The sequence below is a fragment of the Petromyzon marinus genome, chromosome 85 (genome assembly GCF_048934315.1).
Source record: "Petromyzon marinus isolate PM22_M1 ecotype Great Lakes invasive population chromosome 85, UKy_Petmar_22M1.pri1.0, whole genome shotgun sequence".
Lineage (NCBI taxonomy): Eukaryota > Metazoa > Chordata > Hyperoartia > Petromyzontiformes > Petromyzontidae > Petromyzon > Petromyzon marinus.
Genome location: NC_133750.1, coordinates 5687410 through 5706866, shown reverse-complemented (window position 1 = coordinate 5706866; position 19457 = coordinate 5687410). Strand labels below are relative to the sequence as shown.

The following is a 19457-nucleotide window of genomic DNA, read 5'->3' as shown; positions in this document are numbered from 1 at the left end:
TGCAACACAGAGAGTCGGTCTACACACACTTAACGCATAGCCTGGTTGATTACGTTCTTCCAAAGATTGCTAAATTAAGCAAGAGAATTGAAGCAAACGCGATCAGGCGAGGGCAGGAGGCAAGGCCCCGCGTTGTAAAATTCCAACCTGGACATCGCTTCCATGCTCGCTGCTACTCAGTTGACATCCCTACGAGAGAGAGCGAGGCTCTACCTCGGTAAACAACAACAACCACCACAACCACAACCACCACCACAACAACCACCACAACCACCACCACAACCACCACCACCACAACCACCACCACCACAACCGCTTTGAGAATTTCTCACCTCGGATTTCAGTGCAGGCGCGGAACGGAAACTTCCTGTTACCTCGCGACGTCACGAAGAAGCAGGTGACATGACGTCATTTGCAGAGTACAAGACACTCCCCTCCCACAACGAGCGGCTGTTAACGTAAATAAATTATGTTAATGAGCCCGGCCCATACGTGAGGGGTGGGGCGTGGATGCCGAAGCAATAAACGCGCGACGGCTTTCACGAACACATTATGTTAATGAGCCGCCAGTCACCGGGCGTGGCTTTGCCCAAATAAGGATTGGCACTGGAACAGTTATCGGCAGCGGCCGAGCGGCGGTGACGTCACGCTCAAGAGCGCGGCGGTCGGTTATGGGTGACATGACGTGTCTAGCGAGGAACACCTCCCCCGAACGTTCGACGCCGTTTAGGTCACGCTGAGCGGTGACGTCAGAGAGCGGGGTCAGAGTTCAGGTTTGTTGACAGAAGGGGAGCCGCAGTGACGTGGTGAGCGCTGCGCTCCGCACCCGACCAGCCGAGTTCCATTCCCGCTCGTGGCCAACACCGCCAGTGACGATTTTCTGAACCGGTCCTGAGCCTCCCCTACGTCGACTCGGCCTCAAACGAGTACCCGGTGCGGTGTGTAAACATCGCCACTAGGGAGACAAAGGCGGCCGGGCGTGGTGCTGGCCACCCACCCCCTCGTGTGCCGTCCCACCCTTAATAGGTGCTCGCTAACACCACTTGCCTTACAGTCTGTTAAGGCTATACAGGGCATTAGGTGCTCACTAACAGCACTTGCCATGACATTCTGTGCAGGCTATACGGGGGATCTTTGTCTTGGGAGCAAGTTTGAGTGGCGTGTAGCCGTGGGAGCTGAACGGGCGCGTGCTGCTACTGACAGTCGTTGACTACGGTGGCACAGACGCTGATAGACACACACAGACAAGACAGGCGGACAGACACAGACAAGAGGAACACAGAGACAGAGACGACAAAGACAGAGATACAGGCAGAGAGAGACACAGAGGCGAACAGAGACACAGACGGACAGAGAGATGTTGAACACACTTAACTCGCTCCATTGAAAGAGATTCCTCGATCTTTGCCCATCCCCGGAAGTCGTTCTAGTTTCTATTTCATTGTGTGTGGTGTGTACGTGTGTCGAGGCGTAAATGACGACTCAGAGGCAGATCTTCACGTAGGGGCTTGCGCCAGCTGTTTTATTAAAGACTTCTCTTGGGACGCGACTCCGTGTACTGCCCCCTGACTGCCTACGCTCCACACCCCTGGGTAAGGGTACTGGGGATGTCCCTAGCACGCCCCAGGCTCCCTGAGCATGGTCCCAACTTCCAACTTCACCCGTTCCTGGCTCCCCGCAACGACCCTGAAACCCGTGACAGGTTCCAGCTTAAATCCCCCAGGGGGGCATGACGTCACTGTCCTGGCCCTGTCCATGTCGTCATCATGTGACGTCATCATGCCAGAGGGCGAGCGTCACATGACGTCACTAACTCCTACTCTACACGTGTAAGCAATGTGGGATATCGATGTACACAGCTATGAACAAATTTTGATTTAAAGCTTTCGTGACTGCAGTAATTCATCTTAGTTTTTTCGGTAAAGTCACGTTGAAGGGAAACAACAAAATAATAAAATATATATAAAACAATTAAACATTCTCACGACGTTTCGACCATAACTCAAACGGTCGTCTTCAGGTGTGTTGGTTTGCATACATTTATTTTTAAACGGCGCATTTATTTATTTATAAAAACGTTAGCGCCACGCGCAACGATTTGGCAGTTTATTTAGGACTAGTCCATCTATATTCTGAAAAGAGGAGGGGGGAGACGAAATTTTTTATAATGTATGCTGTCTGAAAGCCACTGTAAGCGTGAACAAACAATTAAGACCTGAAATGGTTTATCAAATCTTTCCAATGATTGCTAAGATAGAATCCATCTTCTCGGTTGAAATTGTCTCTGTGCTTGTATATGTGGATAGCCTCATGAACGAATCTCTCATGGAAGCCAGATGGCTTACAAAGAACCTCTGTCTTGGAAAAGTCAATGGCATGTGAGCCTACTGAATTAGAACAATGATCTGCCACGGCCGAGGTGTTGGTCCTACCGTGTTTAAGGTCTGCTTTGTAATAAAATGCGCCGTTTAAAAATAAATTTATGCAAACCAACACACCTGAAGACGACCGTTTGAGTTATGGTCGAAACGTCGTGAGGATTTTTTATTGTTTTATATATATTTTATTATTTTGTTGGTTCCCTTCAACGTGACTTTACCGAAAAAACTAAGAATATAGCTATGAACAAGTTCAGCAGACAAGACGTCTTTCATATTCTTTTGTTCTTTCGGTAAAGTCACGTAGGTAGAAAAAAAATCACGTTTCGATCGCAACACGAGCGGTCGTCCTCAGGCGAAAAATCCAGACATTGTCGCGGCAGAAGTCACGTGAGCTACGTCACGTGGCAAAGATAAGGTGACCCCCCCTCCCCCCCACCGTGGCTCGCCCCGCTCAGCTGAGCATCGTTTTAATGCGGTGGGATCACGCGAAATTGATTTCTGTAAGACGAAGGTACTTTGAAAACCCACGGCTATACTCCTTTATATAAGCGCACAACTTCATCTGTCTGTGATGAACGCTGCACTTTGTCGTTTCCATGCAGGGGGCGCTGTAAACCTACTAGCCCCCTGCATGAACGACGGAGGCGCAGGGGCAGACGCTCGATCACGTTGGAATCGATCTGCAGACGGCGGTCTTCTGGCACGGCCACGATCCCAACCAGGGGAAAGTCCGCATCGAACCGAACCCCCGGCAAGGCCATCTACTCCACGACGAGAGAAAATTAACACGAAATGTCGTTTTCAATTAAGTCTTCCAGATGTAAAATGATATATGAGCTTTTAATGAAGAAATAAAATAATCTAATTAATAAAAATAATACAATTCAAAGTTGTTTCATTTTAAAACTTCAAAACTGAGCACCGGGAGCTTGCGTGGATGCGTCGTTCGTGTGCAATTTTTTTGGTGACTTTCCTGGCCGAAGGTCGTAAATGGTTGTGAGGGGCTCTGCAGGCGGTCAACCGATGGTTGTCAACATCCAGACGTTAATCAGCAAGCAGCATTTCTAGTGCTAGACAAAATCTACGTCAGCACGAAATGCAAAATTATAATTCGTGTTGTAGAGAGTGTACCTCCTATACGTGTAACTTTGAGTGGTATGCGTTATCTGTACAGGTTACTTCCAAAACACAAACTTTGTCCTAACATCACTTATTCAATGTTTGACCCTTACAGACAAAATGTTACATGTACACAGACAATTATTAATTCTAAATTGAGTAATTTTAACAAAATTGTATTACTGCACTGAAATATACTGCATTAACAAGAAGCTATTTAAAAAATACGCACCTTCTGCTTAAGAGTTTATGTACAACATACTATTGCGCCATTCAAAATGAGTAGGCCATTGCATGATGGCGTCTGGGTCAAAATTGATCAAATTCTAAACATTACCTACAAACTCCACAACTAAGACGCCACATCAAACATCGCCCCCTACTGACAGGCTCTTGTCCACATGCAGGCCGGTGCAGGGCCACCACCTTGTGCCACACAGGGGCAGCTGCTACTTGGGGATGCTCTTCACGTGTTTGAGACAAGCTACGATACAAAACTCCGAGTTGCTGTCGCTCCTTGTTAGAGATCTATGCAAACCACAGGTCCACAAAGACTGGCTGCTCTACCCTGCAGGTTGCACCTAGGAATTGAGTGTTCAACTTCACATTCTTGTCATTAAAGGCCTGTGACAAAGGTTCATCTATTGGAGCGACATCGTCTCAGGCTTACACATCTACCGGATCTCCATTTGACTTTGTATCGTCTCGGAGTTAGTCCACCCACACCTCCACTTCCACAAACTGCTGGGAGTTGCCTCGCTCTGCCTCATAGTCAGAATTCTCCTCCTGCTTCACGTTGCCTCCATCGATGTGAAGGTCCCATTTTGGAGTTGAATCTTCATCTTCATATTTTACCCTCACTTCTTCGCTCTTCACCATCACTTCTTCACATTTCACCTTCACCTCTTTATGTTTCACCTCGATACCTTTAAAAGTGTCCAAGCTGGGATTTTCTTCCAGTTCTTGTTTTATGAGGGATGGGCTCATTGCGGCACTTTGACTTTCACAAGCTGATATCAGACTCCACTCCTGGTGGATCTTCTGATGCTTGTGTGTTCTCTGGTGTCTTTGAAGATGTAGTGACTGTGCAAACGCCTTCCCGCACGGAGAGCACCTGAAGGGTTTCTCTCCCGTGTGTGTTCTCTGGTGTGTTTGAAGATTTGATGCCTGTGCAAACGCCTTCCCACACACACTGCACTTGAAGGGTTTCTCTATCGTGTGTGTTCTCTGGTGTGCTACAAGAGCAGATGAACGTGCAAACGCCTTCCCGCACGGAGAGCACCTGAAGGGTTTCTCTCCCGTGTGTGTTCTCTGGTGTGTTTGAAGATTTGATGACTGTGCGAACGCCTTCCCACACACACTGCACCTGAAGGGTTTCTCTCCCGTGTGTGTTCTCTGGTGTTCTACAAGAATAGATGACTGTGCAAACGCCTTCCCACACACACTGCACTTGAAGGCGTTCTCTCCTGTGTGTGTTCTCTGGTGTGCTACAAGAGAAGATGAATGTACAAACACCTTCCCACACACACTGCACTTGAAGGGTTTCTCTCCCGTGTGTGTTCTCTGGTGTGCTACAAGAGTAGATGAACGTGTAAACGCCTTCCCACACACACTGCACTTGAAGGGTTTCTCTCCCGTGTGTGTTCTTTGGTGTTTTATAAGAGTAGATGAACGTGCAAATGCATTCCCACACACACTGCACTTGAAGGGTTTCTCTCCCGTGTGTGTTCTCTGGTGTTTAATAAGAGTAGATGGATGTGTAAACGCCTTCCCACACACACTGCACTTGAAGGGTTTCTCTCCCGTGTGTGTTCTCTGGTGCATTACAACAGCAGATGAATGTGCAAACGCCTTACCACACACACTGCACTTGAAGGGTTTCTCTCCCGTGTGTGTTCTCTGGTGTTCTACAAGAGCAGATGAATGTACAAACACCTTCCCACACACATTGCACTTGAAGGGTTTCTCTCCTGTGTGAGTTCTCTTGTGCCGTGTCAAATGTGCAGGACGATCCATGCAGTATGCACACCGGTCGCATTGTTGCCTTGTGGTACTGAGCTGCGCCAAGTGCCTTTGCTCCATCAGACAAATTGTGCAGAGGAAGCGACAGAGGAAGTGACAGCTGCAGACAGAAAAAAGAATATCCACACCATCTACACGTCAGTATCGATGCACAGAGGAATGCATAAATACACAGTAACACATGACTAACATGTCTATACTTATTAATATATTCATGATATAGTGAAAAAGTGTCCCAAATTCATCACACGGGCTGTTATGGCACACAATGAGAGGGCAAATGGTTATAAACATGCCTGGAAGCCCTAGTGTCTTCAAAATGAATGTTAACCCAAAACTCCTAGCACACAATTTCGGCTGTCTGGCTTCAAAAGGAATATTTATGAAAGCTAAATTCAGCTGACATAGCAAACGGTGTTGAAAATAGTACTATTTGTATTATGCAGAAATGCATGAATTAATGTTCACTCGTAACTTAGAGGTGTAAAGCCAGGCACAGATGTCCTAGAATGCTGGGATGAACAGTTCTGCCTTCAGCTGCACGTGTGCTGTGATAACTTCCTGACTCCATTCTTACAAAGAGTTCCAGAGGAAAACAAAAATAAACTACTGTTTCGATAGAACCTCCTTGCTCAATAGAGTTCAATGACTTTACTGCAAATACAAACTTGACACTGTCACACACTCAGAGGTGGAGTCAGGATTTTCAGGTAGAGGGGGGCAACCCCTCCAGCAATGAAAAATGATAGGAGTTGTTAGTAAGTAAGGAGTTGTTAGTAAGTAAGGAGTTGTTAGTAAGTAAGGAGTTGTTAGTAAGTAAGGAGTTGTTAGTAAGTAAGGACTTGTCCCTTGCTTTTTATTTGACGCGTGTGATCGGCATCGCTCTCGCTGAAGGTGTTTGCCTTCAGGGAAGTCGTGTACTGTATACGCAACTGCGCACAGTTCTGCGAGTCGCTTGTAACTGCTTTGCCGTTAATTATTGCCAATTGTGGACTCGGACTGTTGCCCTCTCATAGAGTCCCTGGCACGTAATACTATGCCACAAGGTGGAAGTGCAAGTCGCAAAATGCTGATTTATCTATATGTATAAAAGGCAAAGTTGTGATTATGTGTCTGTTCGAAATGTTTAGCATACTTCCCGACATGCAACAAACTTGAAATTTGGCATGTGGGTAGTTTCCAGACTGTACACAATGCAAAAATAATCAAAATAGACTTTTGTATTTGGGGGGAGGGAGGCGCAACAATGCAAGTGAGCGGTGACATCATGTCACCCGCATGCGGCAGCGTTACGCAGTGTGCCGTTGTATATCAGGGTATTGAAAATTTGATGAAAATAATAAAAATGAAATGAAATTTGGAAAAATGCGTAATTGTCAGAAATTACGTCAATTGATGTTTTTATGCGCATACATTATGCTAATTCGTGAGATTATCGTGATGAATTATGGGAACGTATGTGATTATGCTAATGCGAGCCGTTATGATAATTAGGTCCCGCCTCACTGACGAGCGTCGTATCATCAATCGGGATCGTACAATGAATTGTATGAAGTTACGCAGGTGTGATGTAGTGAGGGAAAAAAGTATTTGATCCCCTGCTGATTTTGTACGTTTGCCCACTGTCAAAGAAATGATCAGTCTATAATTTTAATGGTAGGTTTATTTGAACAGTGAGAGACAGAATAACAACAAAAAAATCCGGAAAAAAGAATGTCAAAAATGTTATAAATTTGCACAGCTTATGCTGTCTGGAATTTCTAAGTGAATGCGACTATTTTCAGCTTGCACCGTCATTCCTTTCCCGAGTTGCCAGAATCGACATTACATAGAAGTGGGTTATGGTTAAATTTCCTTCAGTGAAAAACATCCGATTTAGTCAAATTGATTTGTTTCTATTTTTTCTATCTTGCAAGCATCGATTTTTTTCCGGGGTTTTCAGTGAAATGAGGGAATATTAAATTAATCCAAGACAAGAATCCAAGACCCGGGCGAAGGCGGGTACTGAAGCTAGTTACTAATAAACCCCAATGATCCGATCAAAATTAGGAATTTCGATCGGATCATTGGGGGGGCATGTGCCACCCCACTCCCACTGGCTCCACCACTGTCACACACAGCATGGTTCACAGGTGGTGGTGTTTCCAGACCCACGCCTGGCCACCTTCACCTGCTCAGTATTAATGCTTCCTCACTCCACCTAGTAATCATTGAGGATCAATCAACAAAGCCGAGGCTGCGTGTCTCTCTCTCTCTCTCTACCCGTGGTCGAGTGGATTTCCTTCCCGATCCCCTGGTTTCCGCTCCATATGTAGAGAATGAACACCGCCACGCGTCTAGAGTGAACACCGCCACGCGTCTAGAGTGAACACCGCCACGCGTCTAGAGTGAACACCGCCACGCGTCTAGAGTGAACACCGCCACGCGTCTAGAGTGAACACCGCCACGCGTCTAGAGTGAACACCGCCACACGTCTAGAGTGAACACCACCACGCATCTAGAGTGAACACTGCCACGCGTCTAGTGAACACCGCCACACATCTAGAGTGAACACCACCACGTGTCTGGAGTGAACACCGCCACGCGTCTAGAATGAATACCACCACACGTCTAGAGTGAACACCACCACGCTGTTGACAGGCCCCACCTTGTTGTTGTGGGCAGGTCGCTTCTGAAAACAAGAGTGGTATAGCAGCTCAACGCGTGAGTGGCCTGGTAAAAAATGAAAAAAAAACTGTGTGAATATTTAAAATAAAACAAGTTACAAAGTAGCGAGCCAGGTGAAGAGAAATTAAAACTTAAGCAAGATACTCTTTGGTTATTTCGGTATCGTCATGTCGAAAGAAAATAATAATTAAATATTTGCATACGTTTCGATTGCAACACAAGTGGGTTCACGGGACACGGAGACGGTGGAGTAGAGGCAGCACTATTTATTCAAGCTTGGCAAGTTACACTGAGAAGGGGTAACGGCCCATTCACCCGTATACACACTGGGACACCCTCTAGGCCAGGGGTCGGGAACCTATGGCTCGCGAGCCAGATGTGGCTCTTTTGATGATTGCATATGGCTCGCAGATAAAACAAAATATTCTCACTTGTTTTAATCCATCCATCGATTTTTCACTGCGCATGTCCTGTTCAGGGCTGCAGGAGCAATTGTCCATTATTTTAATTGGATGATACTGGCCTACGTTTGCCGTTGCTGGGTAAAACAGGTAAACGCCCCCTTTTGAATCAGTCTGAGACTGCGTCTGCTCGGTCATTAGCTCAAAGCTAACCCTTCGACGAAGAAGATGGCGAAAAGAAAAAAAGACGACGAGTATCGTACATTTCAGGACGAATGGACCGAAGAATTCGCCTTTGTGGAGAGAGCGGGTTCTGCGGTGTGTCTAATTTGCAATGACAAAATTACATCGTTGAAACGGTCGAATGTAAAGCGGCACTTCGACACGCGCCACGCTACCTTTGCATCAAAATACCCTGCGGGAGACAGCAGAAAGAAAGCGTGCCAAGAGCTTCTGAGCAGGGTGCAAGCTAGCCAGCAGCAACTCCGCGTATGGACCCGGCAAGGTGACTATAATTCGGCTAGCTTTGCTGGTTCTTTAGCAATAGTGAGGAACGGAAAACCATTCACAGATGGCGAGTATGCTAAAACGTTCATGCTGGATGTAGCCAATGAACTTTTTGATGATCTTCCGAACAAAGACAAGATAATCAAACGGATACAAGACATGCCTCTGTCGGCAAGAACTGTTCATGATCGTACCATTGTGATGGCAAACAAAGTGGAGGAAACGCAAGTGAAGGACATAAATGCAGCACCGTTCTTTTCTCTGGCTTTGGATGAGTCAACAGACGTGAGCCATTTGTCACAGTTCAGCGTGATTGCAAGATATGCTGTTGGTGACACACTGCGCGAAGAAAGTCTTGCTGTTCTGCCATTAAAAGGGTCCACAAGAGGTGAGGATTTATTCAAGTCTTTCATGGAGTTTGCTCAAGAAAAAAGTCTACCTATGGATAAACTTCTCTCAGTGTGTACTGATGGTTCTCCGTGTATGGTGGGGAAAAACAAAGGATTTGTGGCGCTTCTCCGTGAACATGAAAATAGACCCATCCTAAGTTTCCATTGCATTATACACCAGGAGGCACTTTGTGCTCAGATGTGTGACAGGCAGTTTGGCGAAGTGATGTCGCTGGTCATTCGTGTGATCAACTTTATTGTTGCCCGAGCCTTAAATGATCGCCAGTTTAAAACACTGCTGGATGAAGTTGTAAATAACTATCCTGGTCTGCTTTTGCACAGCAATGTGCGTTGGTTGTCAAGAGGGAAGGTGCTTAGCCGTTTTGCGGCTTGCCTGAACGAAATCCGGACTTTCCTTGAAATGAAAGGCGTCGGGCATCCTGAGCTAGCCGACACCGAGTGGCTCCTCAAGTTTTACTATCTCGTAGATCTGACTGAACATCTGAACCAGCTCAACGTGAAAATGCAAGGCATTGGAAATACAGTGTTATCCCTTCAACAAGCTGTATTTGCTTTTGAAAACAAGCTGGAGCTTTTCATCACGGATCTTGAAACAGGTCGTTTACTACATTTTGAAAAACTGAGCCAATTTAAAGATGCATGCACAGCAAGTGAGCCCATTCAAAACCTTGATCTCCACCAGCTAGCTGGCTGCGCATCCAGTCTCCTACAGTCCTTCAAAGCACGCTTTGGAGAATTTCGTGAGCACACTCGTCTTTTTAAGTGCATCACCCATCCAAACGAGTGTTCACTGAACACAGCCGACCTGAATTACATCCCTGGTGTCTCCGTCAGAGATTTTGAAGCAGAAGTGGCTGACCTGAAGGCCTCAGACATGTGGGTGAATAAGTTCAAGTCACTGAATGAAGATTTGGAAAGAATCACACGACAGAAAGCGGAGTTGGCGAGCAAGCACATGTGGACAGAAATGAAAAAACTCCAACCCGAAGACCAGCTGATTCTCAAAACTTGGAACGCGCTTCCTGTCACATACCACACACTGCAGCGTGTGAGTATTGCTGTATTGACCATGTTTGGATCTACGTATGCATGTGAGCAGTCATTCTCACATCTTAAAAACATCAAGTCCAACCTACGATCACGTTTAACGGATGAAAGCCTCAACGCTTGCATGAAGCTTAACCTCACCAAGTACCAACCCGACTACAAAGACATCAGCAAATCCATGCAGCACCAGAAGTCGCATTAATGGTGAGTGTTATAACAACATTATTTAAAAGAATAAATTCAGAGGCTTATTATACTGACATTTAGTTGAATTCACTTTTAAAATATATTATATGGCTCTCACTGAAATAAATTTCCAAATTTTTTGCTTTCATGGCTCTCTTAGTCAAAAAGGTTCCCGACCCCTGCTCTAGGCTAACAGCCTAACCACTATGTTCCCAGTTCCTCCGCTACAGGGGCTAGAGGAGGCTGTCTGATCTGGCCCTGGTAATGGCACAGGTCACGGCACCCCACCAGACAGACCGACCCTTAAAAGGGCTCCGCCTCTGAGGCTCTGGGGCCACACCACTGGCTTGCCCTGCCGGCCCTGAAAAGGGCAGCGGTCAGGGGACTTCCAGGGTCTATCCTAGGTCTCCCTTCTTCACTGGTTCTTCACCCTTGGCTTACCCCAACACTCTGCCCGAGCTCTCTGGCTCCCTGCCCTTTATACCAATACACCACTCAGAGGCGGGGCTATAGCGGACGTGGTTGTAGCCACCACGATGTGACTGTGTGTTCCCTTCCCGCAACACCCCTACACAAGCAATCATCATCTCCATATATATACATGAAAGGGACATTTGTGAAAATGTGTCAGTTTAAAATATTTAGCGTACTTCCCGACATGCAACAAACTTGAAATTTGCCATGTGGGCACTTTCCAGACTGGACCCCATGCAAAAATTATAAAAAATACTTTTTTTTGGGAGGGGGAGGGGGGGAGCTCAATAATGCATCTATTTTTTGCACGGAAAGTGAGCTGTGATGCGGGTCATGTGACCCGCGCATGTGGAAGCGTAACGCGTGGTTCGCGCTACGCTGCACTATGAACCCGGCGACCCGAGTTCGATTCCCGCTCACGGCCACCACCGGTGACGATCATTTGAACCGGTCCTGGGCCTCCCCTAGGTTGACTCAGCCTCAAACGAGTAACTGGTGTGGTACATTTTAACACGTAGGCTTATTATAAGTCGTTATATATGACAATGCCATATTGCGAAAAATGGCGATTATTCTTCCCATCAACGACCAACACCACGGACAACGAACGGTTCGTTCGAACGGTTCGTTGTTGGTGGCTCAGCTGTTGGAGAGGATATAGAGTTTATTGATAACATTGAGGTAGTTTATATTTTGGTTTTCATTGGTTTTACTATATGGTATTCATTATATAGTGTAGTGTATACCCAGTTGCTTTGTGATTAATAGCTCAGCTTATTGAAGAATATATTAAGTACAATTATTATATTGATGTAATATAGACTTAGATTTTTCTCACATTGGTTTACTGTATGATAGTTGAAGGCCCTTTACCGTCCATGTACTAAATGCCTCTGTTGATATGTAAACTTTGACTTTAACACTGCTATTTTTTTGTCACGAGCCAATCCCTAGCTATTTCAATGCCAAATTCTCCTGTTTTCTAGGTCATTCACACCTATCACCGAGCTGAAAAGACGCCACGAATCTCAGCAGCGCTCACTGAAGCACTGTCGACCCCACAGTTCTGTTCTTTCACCCGAAGAAGGCCGCTTGTGTTGTGGTCGAAACGTCGTGAGAATTTTATCGTCTTATTTTTATTTTATTATTTTATTCTCATTTTTACGTGACTTTACCGAAAGAACCAAAAGAAGATGATTCCCTGCAGTCACGAAAGCTTTAAATCGAGAAGAGAAAGCACACTTAAACAAACTGAGTAAAATTTGTAAATGTAATGCAATGCAACACAGAGAGTCGGTCAACACACAATTAACGCATAGCCTGGTTGATTACGTTCTTCCAAAGATTGCTAAATTAAGCAAGAGAATTGAAGCAAACGCGATCAGGCGAGGGCAGGAGGCAAGGCCCCGCGTTGTAAAATTCCAACCTGGACATCGCTTCCATGCTCGCTGCTACTCAGTTGACATCCCTACGAGAGAGAGCGAGGCTCTACCTCGGTAAACAACAACAACCACCACAACCACCACCACCACAACAACCACCACCACAACCACCACCACAACAACCACCACAACCACCACAACAACCGCGATGAGAATTTCTCACCTCGGATTTGAGTGCAAAGGAGGAGGGGCAACTTCCTGTTACCTCGAGACGTCACGCGACAGCAGGTGACATGACGTCACTTGCGGGGTACAAGATACTCCCCTCCCACAACGAGCGGCTCTTAACGTAAAAAACATTATGCTAATGAGCCCGGCACTCACGAACACATTATGTTAATGAGCCGCCAGTCACTGGGCGTGGCTTTGCCCAAATAAGGATTGGCGCTGGAACAGTTATCGGCAGCGGCCGAGCGGAGGTGACGTCAAGCTCAAGAGCGCGGTGGTCAGGGTGGGTGACATGACGTCACCAGCAAGCACATCTCCCCCTGGAGTTTGACGCCAATGAGGTCACGATTCGCGGTGACGTCAGAGAGCGGGGTCAGAGTTCAAGTTTGTTGACACCTGACCAGCCGAGTTCCATTCCCGCTCGTGGCCAACACCGCCAGTGACGCTTTTCTGAACCGGTCCTGAGCCTCCCCTACGTCGACTCGGCCTCAAACGAGTACCCGGTGCGATGTGTAAACATCGCCACTAGGGAGACAAAGGCGGCCGGGCGTGGTGCTGGCCACCCACCCCCTCGTGTGCCGTCCCACCCTTAATAGGTGCTCGCTAACACCACTTGCCCCTACAGTCTGTTAAGGCTATACAGGGCATCTTTGTCTGTATGTTAGGTGCTCACTAACAGCACTTGCCATGACATTCTGTGCAGGCTATACGGGGGATCTTTGTCTTTGTGTTGGGAGCAAGTTTGAGTGGCGTGTAGCCGTGGGAGCTGAACGGGCGCGTGCTGCTGCTGATAGTTGTTGACTACGGTTGGACAGACGCTGATAGACACACACAGACAAGACAGGCGGACAGACACAGACAAGAAGAACACAGAGACAGAGACGACATAGACAGGCAGAGAGAGACACAGAGGCGAACAGAGATATGTTGAACACACTTAACTCGCTCCATTGAAAGAGATTCCTCGATCTTTGCCCATCCCCGGAAGCCGTTCTAGTTTCTATTTCATTGGATGTGGTGTGTACGTGTAAGCAATGTGGGATATCGATGTACACAGCTATGAAGAAGTTCTGCAGACAAGACGTCTTTCATATTCTTTTGTTCTTTCGGTAAAGTCACGTAGGTAGAAAAAAAAATCACCTTTCGATCGCAAGACCAGCGGTCGTCCTCAGGCGAAAATATCCAGAGATTGTCACGTACTTTGAAAACCCACTGGCTATATACTCTTTTATAAAGGCACACAACTTTATCCGTGACGAACGCTGCACTTTGTCGTTTTCATGCAGGGGGCGCTGCAAACCTACTAGCCCCCTGCATGAACGACGGAGGCGCAGGGACAGACGCTCGATCACGTTGGAATCGATCTGCAGACGGCGGTCTTCTCGCACGGCCAGCTCTGTGTCGCCTCATCTCGATCCCGAGATCCCAACCAGGTGAACGTCCGCATCGAACCGAATCCCCGACAAGGCCATCTACTTCACGACGAGAGAAAATTCACACGAAATGTCGTTTTCAATTAAGTCTTCCAGATGTAAAATTATATAAGCTTTTAATGAAGAAATAAAAGCATCTCATTCAAAAAAATAATACAATTCAAAGTTGTTTCATTTTAAAACTTGAAAACTGAGCACCGAGAGCTTGCGTCAATGCGTCGCTCGTGTGCAATTTTTTTCGTGACTTTCCTGGCCGAAGGCCGTAAATGTTTGTGAGGGGCTCCGCAGGCGGTCCGGCTTGCTTCAACCGATGGTTGTGAACATCCAGACGTTAATCGGCAAGGACAATTTCTCGTCCTAGTTCGCCAACATATCAGACGTCATGCAAAATTACAATGAGTATTGTTGTGGAGAATGTATCTACTAGATGTGCTCTGCCTTGTAACCAAATACAAATCTGAACCAAAAATGCATTTCAAATGTGCTCTTAAAATTACCTCCTTGCTTTGAAGCAGATCAGCAGACACGACATATTTCATTTATCCATCTCTCCACAAAACAAAGGAATGTTTTACACAAACTAAACCTAGCACAGCCTTCTGGGAGTGCATCATTGATTCAGTGCAAGTCACCTGTGGACCCTTATTGGTGCACAGCCTCTCAACAGCAGCTGGGCTTGCTTCAACCGATGGTTTCGAACATCCAGACATTAATCAGCAAGGAGCATTTCTAGTCTGAGTTAGACAAAATCTACGTCAACACGTAATAGAAAATTCTAATTCGTGTTGTAGAGAATGTATCTCCTCTACGTGTAACTTTTGAGTGGTATGCCTTGTAACTGATGAATGATCCGAGTGTGCTCCCTATTGCAAAGACAATGAGTTGCTCCAGAGGCAGACGCTTCCTGAAAACACAAAAATACCCTTTGACCTGTATCACAAGCACAACGAGTCTCACCTGAGGTATCTGTACAGGTTACTTCCAAAACACACACTTTGTCCTAACATCACTTATTCAATGTTTGACCCTCATAGACAAAATGTTACATGTACGCACACAATCAGACAAGTATTCATTCTAAATTATTGCCAGTTATTTTAACAAAATTTTATTACTGCACTGAAATATGCTGTATCAGGTTACATCGTATTAAATATGCACCGTCTGCTTAACAGTGTATGTACAACAAACTATTGCGTCATTCAAAACGAGTAGGCCATTGCATGCTGGAATCTGGGTAAAAATGTATCAAATTCTAAACATTACCTACAAACTCCACAACTAAGATGCCACATCAAACATCGCCCCCTACTGACCGGCTCTTGTCCACATGCAGGCCGGTGCAGGGCCACCACCTTGTGCCACACAGGGGCAGCTGCTACTTGGGGATGCTCTTCACGTGTTTGAGACAAGATCCGATACAAAACTCCAAATTGTCAAGGCGATTAAGCAAGCACCATTTAAATGCAATTATTAGAGCATAGCGAATGCTTGGGAGCTTATTGGCTCTTCCTCCTGGTTAGAGATCTACGCAACCCACAGGTCCACAAAGACTGACCGCCCTTACCCTGCAGGTTGCACCTAGGAATTGAGTGTTCAACTTCACATTCTTGTCATTAAAGGCCTGTGACAAAGGTGCATCTATTGGAGTGACATCGTCTCAGGCTTACACATCTACCGGGTCTCCATTTGACTTTGTATTGTCTCGGAAGAAGTCCACCCACACCTCCACTTCCACAAACTGCTGGGAGTTGCCTCGCTCTGCCTCGTAGTCAGAATTCTCCTCCTGCTTCACGTTGCCTCCATCGATGTGAAGGTCCGATTTTGGAGTTGAATCTTCATCTTCACATTTTACCCTCACTTCTTCGCTCTTCACCATCACTTCTTCACATTTCACCTTCACCTCTTCATATTTCACCTTGATACCTTTAAAAGTGTCCAAGCTGGGATTTTCTTCCAGTTCTTGTTTTATGAGGGATGGGCTCATTGCGGCACTTTGACTTTCACAAGCTGATTTCAGACTCCACTCCTTGTGGATCTTCTGATGCTTGCATGTTCTCTGGTGTCTTTGAATATTTAATGACCGTGCAAACGCCTTCCCACACACACTGCCTCTGAAGGGTTTCTCTCCCGTGTGTGTTCTCTGGTGTACATGAAGAGTATATGACTGTGAAAATGCCTTCCCGCACACACTGCACTTGAAGGGTTTCTCTCCTGTGTGAGTTCTCTGGTGTTTTTTAAGAGCAAATGGATGTGAAAATGCCTTCCCACACACAGTGCACTTGCAGGGTTTCTCTCCCGTGTGTGTTCTCTGGTGTACATGAAGAGTATATGACTGTGAAAATGCCTTCCCACACACACTGCACTTGAAGGGTTTCTCTCCTGTGTGAGTTCTCTGATGTTTTTTAAGAGCAAATGGTTGTGAAAATTCCTTTCCACACACAGTGCACTTGCAGGGTTTCTCTCCTGTGTGAGTTCTCTGGTGTATTACAAGAGCAGATGACTGTGCAAACGCCTTCCCACATACACTGCACTTGAAGGGTTTCTCTCCTGTGTGTGTTCTCTGGTGTTTTTTAAAAGCAGATGACCATGCAAATTCCTTCCCACACACACTGCACTTGAAGGGTTTCTCTCCTGTGTGAATTCTCTTGTGCTGTGCCAAATGTGCAGGACGATCCGTGCTGTATGCACACCGATCGCATTGTTGCCTTGTCGTACCGAGCTGCGCCGAGTGCCTTTGCTCCATCAGACAAATTCTCCCGAGGAAGCGACAGAGGAAGCGTCAGCTGCAGACAGAAAAAATATCCACACCGAGGAATGCATATATACACAGTAACGTGACTTACACATCTATACTTATTCATATATTCATGATATAGTGAAAACGTTTACCAAATTCATCACACGGGCTGTTATGGCACAAAATGAGAGGGCAAATGGTCATAAATATGCCTGGAAGCCCTAGTATCTTCAAAATAAATGTTAACCCAAAACTCCAAGCACAATTTCGGCTATCTGGCTACAAAAGGAATATTTATAAAAGCTAAATTCAGCTGACATAGCAAAATGTGTTGAAAATAAAACTGTGTTATGCATAAATGTGTAGTGTTGTATAAGGACGAAGAAACTTCTTTATGAAGCACATACTATATTCTTAGCTCTTTCGGTAAAGTCACGTTGAAGGGAAACAATAAAATAATAAAATATATAAAACAAAAAAAATTCTCACGACGTTTCGACCATAACACAAACGGTCGTCATCAAGTGTTAAAAACCAATGGCAAGAAACATTTGAAAGAAGTGGCGGTTTGTTTTTATTTGTTTATTTATTTTTAAACGGTGTACTTATTTATTTAAAAAAACCGTTAGCACCACGGGCAGCAATTTGGCAGTTTATTTAGAAGGACGAGTCCATCTATGTTCTGAAAAGAGGAGGGGGGAGACGAAAAATTAATGTATGCTGTCTGAAAGCCACCGTAAGCGTGAACAATCAATTAAGACCTGAAATGGTTTATCAAATCCTTCCAATGATTGCTAAGCCAGAATCCATCTTCTCGGTTGAAATTGTCTCTGTGCTTGTATATGTGGATAGCCTCATGAACTTTACCGAAAGAGCTAAGAATATGAATTACTGCAGTCACGAAAGCTTTAAATCAGAAGCACACACTGTTTATTGTCTTTCTTCGACACAGTCCCTAACTCACACAAGGGGTATACGGTCCCCTTACCCGATACCTAGGGAGGTTTGGCCTCCGGACTCGGCGGGACCTCCACTCACGAGTTCCCGCTAACCCAAACGTCGTCCGGCTGGAACCTAGGGGAGGATAGCCGACCCACTGCTGGCTCGGTGGGTCCCCGACCACTGGTCATGCTGAGCCTCAGCCCTTAGAAGGACTGGATGGCTTGGTCCAGGGTCCTATCTATCTTCAGCCCAGGCTTCGGTTTTCGTGTGGGTAGAACTGAACTCGCGCTCCCAGCGCTCGCCCTTTTTTGTGGCTGGCTCTGGCCAATCCCACGCTCCCTCGTGGAACCCTCCTGATTGGTCCTTCCCAATCTGTCGTTAGGATCCGTTTCCCCTTATCTGACCCCTGCCCATTTGCCTGGCGGGAATCTGTGAGTAGCTATCACCTCTACAAATGCATAAATGAATGTTCAATCGCAACTTAGAGGTGTGAAGCCAGCCAGGCTCACGATGTCCATGCATGCTGGGGATGAACAGATCTCACTTCAGCTGCATGTGTGTGCTGTGTTGACTGTTTCCATTCTTACAAAGAGTTTCAGAGGAAAACAAAAATAAACTATTATTTTGATATAACCTCCGTGTTCAACAGAGTTAACAGACTTTAGTGAAAACACAAACTTTACACTGTCACACACTGGCATGGTTCACAGGTGGTGGTGTGTCCAGACACACGCCTGGCCACCTTCACCTGCTCAGTATTAATGCTTCCTCACTCCACCAAGTAATTCATTGATGATCAATCAACACAGCCGAGGCTGCCTGTCTCTCTCTTTCCCCGTGGCCGCGTGGATTTCCTTCCCGATCCCCCGGTTTCCCCTCTACATGTAGAGGGTGAACACCGCCACACGTCTAGAGTGAACACCGCCACGCGTCTAGAGTGAACACCGCCACGCGTCTACAGTGAACACCGCCACGCGTCTAGAGTGAACACCGCCACGCGTCTAGAGTGAACACCGCCACGCTGTTGACAAGCCTCACCTCGTTGTTGTTGTGGGCAGGTCGCTTCTGAAAACAAGAGCGGTATAGCAGCTCAACGCGGGCTTGGCCTGGTAATTTTTTAAAATAAAAACTGTGTGAATATTTAAAATAAAACAAAGTTACAAAGTGGCCAGCCGTGTGAAGACAAATCAAACTTTAAGCAAGAGAATTAAAGGAAATGCGATCAGGCGAGGGCAGGAGGCAAGGCCCCGCGTTGTAAAATTCCAACCTGGACATCGCTTCCATGCTCGCTGCTACTCAGTTGACATCCCTACGAGAGAGAGAGCGAGGCTCTACCTCGGTAAACAACAACAACCACCACAACCACCACCACAACCACCACCACAACAACCACCACCACAACCGCGATGAGAATTTCTCACCTCGGATTTAAGTGCAAAGGCGGAGTTGCAACTTCCTGTCACCTCGCGACGTCACGCGGCAGCAGGTGACATGACGTCACTTGCGGGGTACGATAAC

At 46.3% G+C, this 19457-nt stretch overlaps 2 protein-coding genes across 10 annotated transcripts in view; both read right to left on the bottom strand.

Annotated features, from left to right (window-relative positions):
* Positions 1–12769, bottom strand: part of LOC116936938 (uncharacterized) — a 179354-nt gene extending 166585 nt beyond the window's left edge. For 4 of the 9 annotated variants that reach the window (XM_076057899.1, XM_076057896.1, XM_076057897.1 and 1 more), the window contains exons 1-2: positions 12641–12769; positions 333–5622 (exon numbers count right to left, since the gene is read on the bottom strand). In XM_076057899.1, the coding sequence (XP_075914014.1) occupies positions 4212–5622; positions 12641–12657 (1428 nt within the window). In that variant the 5' untranslated portion in view covers positions 12658–12769 and the 3' untranslated portion in view covers positions 333–4211. Of the gene's footprint in view, positions 1–147; positions 283–332; positions 5623–8169; positions 8235–12640 lie in introns of those variants that run through there. The other 5 variants (XM_076057907.1, XM_076057908.1, XM_076057906.1 and 2 more) reach the window with 4 other exon arrangements.
* The window catches only part of LOC142907923 (uncharacterized), a 66821-nt gene extending 47424 nt beyond the window's left edge, over positions 1–19397 (bottom strand). The window contains exons 1-3 of the mRNA XM_076057920.1: positions 19361–19397; positions 19207–19248; positions 18978–19045 (exon numbers count right to left, since the gene is read on the bottom strand). The gene's annotated coding sequence lies outside the window, so the exon portion shown is untranslated. The remainder of the gene's footprint in view (positions 1–18977; positions 19046–19206; positions 19249–19360) is intronic.
* Positions 19398–19457: the final 60 nt, after the last annotated feature.